Source organism: Merops nubicus, unplaced genomic scaffold (genome assembly GCF_000691845.1).
Source record: "Merops nubicus isolate BGI_N331 unplaced genomic scaffold, ASM69184v1 scaffold7533, whole genome shotgun sequence".
Taxonomy (NCBI): Eukaryota; Metazoa; Chordata; class Aves; order Coraciiformes; family Meropidae; genus Merops; species Merops nubicus.
This window is the reverse complement of record NW_008599489.1, coordinates 26,642-32,641: the sequence shown is the minus strand read 5'-3', so window position 1 is coordinate 32,641 and position 6,000 is coordinate 26,642. Positions and strand designations below refer to the sequence as shown.

The 6,000-nt window shown below is 40.5% G+C and overlaps 1 protein-coding gene across 1 annotated transcript in view; it reads left to right on the top strand.

Annotated features, from left to right (window-relative positions):
* Window positions 1-270: 270 nt before the first annotated feature.
* PECAM1 (platelet/endothelial cell adhesion molecule 1) overlaps window positions 271-6,000 on the top strand; it is a gene marked incomplete at its 5' end in the record, with an annotated part of 30,223 nt that continues 24,493 nt past the window's right edge. The window contains 6 exons of the mRNA XM_008937390.1: window positions 271-564; window positions 1,494-1,793; window positions 1,880-2,149; window positions 2,692-2,952; window positions 3,032-3,036; window positions 3,982-4,255. Of these exons, the coding sequence (XP_008935638.1) occupies window positions 271-564; window positions 1,494-1,793; window positions 1,880-2,149; window positions 2,692-2,952; window positions 3,032-3,036; window positions 3,982-4,255 (1,404 nt within the window). The remainder of the gene's footprint in view (window positions 565-1,493; window positions 1,794-1,879; window positions 2,150-2,691; window positions 2,953-3,031; window positions 3,037-3,981; window positions 4,256-6,000) is intronic.

Below are 6,000 nucleotides of genomic sequence, written 5' to 3'. Positions count from 1 at the left end.
TGAGCATGGCCAAATCAGTGATGCTCTCAGTCCCCCAAAAGTAAAGACTGAGTGCGTGCGGGGACAGTCACTAGTTGCCTCTATTGTATCTGCAGTGAAAGGAGAGCTGCTAGCACTGTCAACATCTGTGAGATCTGCCCACAAAAACTTTAACACCTACTAGGGTACAGTGAATTTTTTTTTGTCATCAAAATGTAGCAGCTTGAGATAACAGTATTATGTTGGACTCATTGGAAATAAACATAACTATTTTATTTTTTTTCCATCAAGTTTTTACTTTCAACGCGGTCGAAATCCAGGTTCAGCCATCTGCCACAGTAATGAATAGAGCTCCTCTGTCAATTGTCTGCCATGCTGATATCAGCAAAAGTACCAATTTCCAGCTGAAGTATAATTTTACAATCTTTAAGAATGGCAAGCGTGTGTTCATGACTGTATCAGACAAAGGAGTTGCACAGTATGAAATCCCTGTGGCTAGATCTTCGGATACAGGAGACTACGAATGTACTGTGGAAGCAGGCGGAAAGGCGAAATCTAGTAACTCCTTACACGTTTGGGTAACAGGTGAGTATTCATTCAAATGGCCTTCTGGGGGAAGTATTAATAGTCCATGGGAAACAGGATATCTTGCAAATTGTCTTTTATCCATAGATATCACAGGACTTTACAAGAATTTAGTACTAAATGCTCACATTAAGGTACAGAAATGAAATGGCAATCCAAGGTGACGGGGTGGATCAGTGGTAGTAGGGAATGCAATCTGTGTCCCCTGTGCCACCAGCCCCTCTGTCCTGAGCCTCTCCTCCCTAGACTAGAGAGAGTATTATTTGCAAAATCTTGTGCCTATAGATCATAAACATGGTGGTGGGTGGGTAGATTACTGGAAAAGCTGGAAATAATGTATAGAGATTCTCACCTTACGACAGCCATTGCCGAAGCTACTATCAACTGTGGGCTACTTCTGTAGACACTGTTACATCAGTCTTGTTCTCTCTTGTGAGAGCAGAGGCCACCTCCATCTGTATTCTTTCTAGCCATGTGTTCCTGACTGCAAGTGACATTTTTCCCCTTGGAAAAGCAGCTCGGGAAGAATTTGTTCAGCATTAAGTAGTTACAGGGTTGTGCAGGGCTTGTAATTTTTCTTCAGAGGCCTGTGGCTCTAGGTGCAGAAGTTGGGATGGCATTTAGTGTCTTCACTTTCTCATTTCTGGGTGGGAATAGGAAACACTGAGGAGGAAGCAGTCGTACCTTCAATGCAGCAAGTTTCATACTTTGCACATTGCATGGATTGTATTGCCCTCTCGAGGGACATTCTGTTCTTCTGAAGGTGCCTCAGCATACACCCACACATCAAAGGAACTGTCTTCAAAAGCTCAGTGCTTGCAAATTATTTGTACCTGTGCATTAGCTTAAATAATGACCATAGCCACCAGAGATAGTTTTAATTTCAGGATTATGCAATGTTCTGTTTCTTTTCTTGTTTCTTTTCTAAGGAATGACCAAGCCAATCCTGACTGCTGAGAAAAAGGAAGTTTTAGAGGGTGAAGTTGTGAAATTACATTGTGAGTTACCAGAAGAAGAACCTCCTTTATTATTCTTTTTCCGGAAGACAAAGGTGAATTCAACACCCAAAGAAAAACACACATTTGAACTGTACAGAAATTTTTCTGTAGTGGAGTTTCCTGTTGAAGAGGGAGATAATATTTTGCAATTTGATTGCTATGGGAAGAGACTTGCACAATTTGAGTTTGAAAGCTCAGAATACAGCAACAAAACACTTGTGACAGTCAGGGGTAAGTTGTGTAGCTCTTCTTTTAACATTTCTTTGCTTGCTGTAATTAAAAAGTTGCATCATGACTTTATATGTATTCTCTTGCAGAACCATTTATAAAGCCTACTCTGAATGCCAGGCCCTCAAATAATGTTACAGAAGGAGACAGAATACAGCTTGAATGTTCAACTGTGGTAGCCCGAATGCGTGACATTGAAATGATACTCCAGAAAAACAGAACAATACTGAAGAGTGTACGAGATGAGAAACAGCTGAAATACTCTGTAGTAGCTACTCTAGAGCACAGTGGTGAATACCTGTGTAAGGTGGAGCAAGGGAGAGCTTCTAAAACCACCAAATTGAATGTTGTTGTGTCAGGTAACACTCAATAGATTGTATTTAAATTTGAATTTGGTAGAACTTAAGATCCTGGTGTAAATTTTCTCTCAGTTAAAGACTATTCAGATTAGATTTCAGTTTCTGATTTTTACCTGCCAGTACTTTCCAATTAAAATCTATGAGGGTGACAGACCACTGAAATAGGTTGCCCAGACAGGTGATGGAGGGCCCATCCCTGGGGACATTCAGGACCAGGCTGGATGAGGCTCTGAGTAGCTTCATCTAGTTGGAGATGTGCCTGCTTATGGTGGGGGGATTGGACGAGATGACCTTTGGAGGTCCCTTCCAGCCCAGACATTCTATGTTTCTATGAAAATAATACTTTCAAATAACACATATGAAAAGCAGTTTCAAGTGATTGCCAAGTTTCTATTTTCCCTGAAAGTATTATTGTGTTAAAATGATTTTTTTTTCCCTTATTGTAAATTTCCAGTACGTCCTTCGTTCTGCATACTTTGAGTTAGGTAGTCATATTCTTTTAGGCTCAATTTGAATGAATTCTTTCTCTTTTTATCTTGCAGAGTTATTCCCCAAGCCAATATTAGCTGTTTCAATGAGTACACTGGATGAAAATAGAGAACTAACTTTGAGTTGCAGCATTAGTGGTTTCCGGAAAGCTAACTTCTCCATTTTACGGCAAAGTTCCAGTGGAGACATCTGGTTAAAAAATTCTAGGAACTTAACAATGAGAGTTAATGTGAATGATACTGGATCCTATATCTGTAAAGCTGAAGTAAAAGGAATAGTCAAGGAGAGCAAACCTGTAAACATAAATGTTTATGGTGAGTTGATATAGAGGCTTAGGACCCAATGATGGGGGGGGAAAAATCAATACCATCAACTTATAAGCACCATTTACAGAACCAGTCTCTAGTCCATGGACTAGTGGAACTGTCTATTAGTTCTTGCAATATTAATTTCTGTGAGATGTGCTTGTCATCTTTAACATTTTTTGTAGAGGATTTGTCCTATCATGATCAGATCATCAAGTTAGACTTTTCCAGGGCTGGCCTGAGGAGAAAGGAGTTAGCACTCCTTAGAAAATATTAGAAATTTTATCTAATATCCAACCTAAACCTCCCCTGGAGCAACTTGAGGCCATTTCCTTTTGTTCCATTACTTGTTACTTGGTAGAAGAGATTGACCCCCACCTCACTGCAACCTCCTTTCAGGCAGTTGTCAAGAGTAAGGTCTCCCCTGAGTCTCCTTTGCTCCAGGTTCAACACCCCCAGGTCTCTCAGCTGCTTCTCAACCAGACTTGTGTTCTAGACCCTTCCCCAGCTTTTTAGCCCTTCTTTGGACATGCTCCAGCCCCTCAAGGTCCTTGGAGTGAAGGGCCCAAAACTGACCCCAGGGTTTGAGGGGCAGCCTCGCCAGTGCCCATTCCAGGTGGATGATCCTTGCCCCCCGTACCTGCCCTATCCCTGCTGGCCACACTAGTGCTGATCCAAGCCAGGGTGCTGGTGGCCTTCTTGGCCACATGCTGGCTCATACCCAGCCAACTGTTGACCAGCACCTCCAGGTCCTTTTCTGCTGGGCAATTTTCTAGCCACCCTTCCCCAAGCCTGGATCACTGCATGGAGTTGTTGTGACCCAGGTGTGGGACCTGGCCTATGTTCTATTATCTGTGGTTTTGTTTTGTTCAGGGCATCCTCGCTTCCATTCAGTCAGTGACGAAGAGCTTCCCAATATAGGCTGTGTGTAAACTAGCTAAATATTGTATATTTATATGTTTTCTATAAAATAATATTTTACATTTGGCCTTCTGCAGTGTAATTAGCAGCATTTTTTTTCCTTTGTTCCCCTTTTAGCTCCTGTCTCCAAGCTTTTTTGTGGGTGGTTTACCCGAGGTGGTGCTGGGGAAGCCTCTGTGGTTAATCTGCCGTTCGGTGGTGGGAACTCCACCAATAACATTCACATTCTACAAAGGAAGTGAAGTTAAGAAAATAGTAACTAATGACTCCTATGCTATGTTCTTGGATGAAAATATTAGACAAAATGACAAAAGAGGATATAAATGTGAAGCTAGAAATAAACACTCCAGTGGCATGAAAACTAGTAATATTCTAAATATCACAGTCATAGGTAAGTCTGTGTCATTCTTCTTCTTGTCTTATGTCATATTTTGATTTTTGAAACTGTAGCAGCAAATTATAGACTAAGCAAAGTGGATGTGAAATGTTTACAAATTTTTGCTAACTTGAATTAAAAATAGAGATGTGTATGACAGGCTATTTGTCACAAAAGTAAAAAAAAAAAAACTGTTATTAATCTAAATCAAGTTAACAACAACTGAGTTTCTTTTAATGTTAAAACTAGATCTGATGAAATCTCAGAGAAGCTGTTTTAGTAAAATTATTGATTAAAAATTTCAGGAACAGATCCATTTTCTTAATGTTTGATTTTTATAGGACTGTATTAAAGTGTTTATATAATGATATTGAAATTAGTCTATGGTTTTACTCACTAAAATAATTGAGCTAGCTAGATTTCTGGTAGAAGATGTAAGTCCACACTTTTAACAGTCCCTTTAAATGCCTCAGTTACTAGCTGCAGTTTTCAGAGGCACTGAGCATATGTTCAACACCAGAAGCTGCAGTTGCTAAGTAGCTCTAAAAGTTCTATTATTATGCCTTGCTAGCAACCAGGAGTTACTAAATATGAGCAAAGTCTCTAATCTACAAATATGTGTGAAGTAGAAAAAGAAAATTCCTCTGCCTGTGAGGGAAGTTGGTAGCTGAAGCTTTAAAAAGATGAGTTGGAAGTCCACAGAAGAAATCATGACATCTGATATACGCTGAGGATCTTGCCAGTACTCCAGGAAGGGGAATGCCAGTGAAAAAGCTGTGATTTGCAAGTGTGCTGTTGACAGATACGGAGAGAAAATGAAGCAAATAATAATTCTGTAGTGGGCCACATAGGAGCAGTGTCAGGACTGGTAACTCTTTAAAACACAGAGGTGTGATTTCCCCGTGGTGAGGTGCATAAGGGAGCACCTTGCCTTGGTAGGCTCTTTTAACCAGAATGCCCTGTTTCTGTAGGTTTGTGTGTGCACTTGGAGGAGGTTTGTACTGGGGTTTCACGTGACAGTTCCTGGTTTAGATCCTAGTGATTCAAAGGTTTAGCTCAAGAAAATCCTGTCACTGATTTAGGTGTGTTCTGTCCCCAATACAAGCAGTTCCCTGTGTGCCCAAAGAATTTGTTAACACCAGGTTTTGCTTTAGGCCTTAAGGAAGTTTTTTTGCTATTCTGTATCCACGGTATGGATTGTACCTTGAATTTAATTTGAAAGTCTGTGATAAATAATTGTAGAAAGAGTAGCTGTTTGAGGAGACATACTGAAGCCTTCTGCACTAGATGAAAGCCCCTGACAGTTGCAGATGTTGTCTTGTCAGGGTTTATCCTTAATAGTGCATTAGGTAGGCAGAGATAATAGTCTCCTACCCAAGTGGAAATAAAGCACTGATGGTGGCTGCTGCTCCTGCAGGACCTGAGAATATTCTTAACCTACAGAAGGAACCAACTAGTTGTAGGTATTGACCTTTTATTAAATGAAATAATAATTTGCCTGAAATGTCTTCAAAATGTTTGTCTGCTCAGTAGTGTCACCTCTACCTCACTTGGTTCAGAGTTGGTTGTTTCTGTCAGTCTGATGTTGTCCAAAATTTTGACTATTTTGGTAGTGGCTCATCAGTAAATGGTGGAAGATCAGCAGAGCTGTGCATCTCATGTGTGTGCGTGGCAGTTGTGTCCATGTTGTTTGACTGAATAGTAACATAACAGATAAGGGAAAAAAAAAAGAGTTCTCTGGGACAGTAAGTAGGGAAACC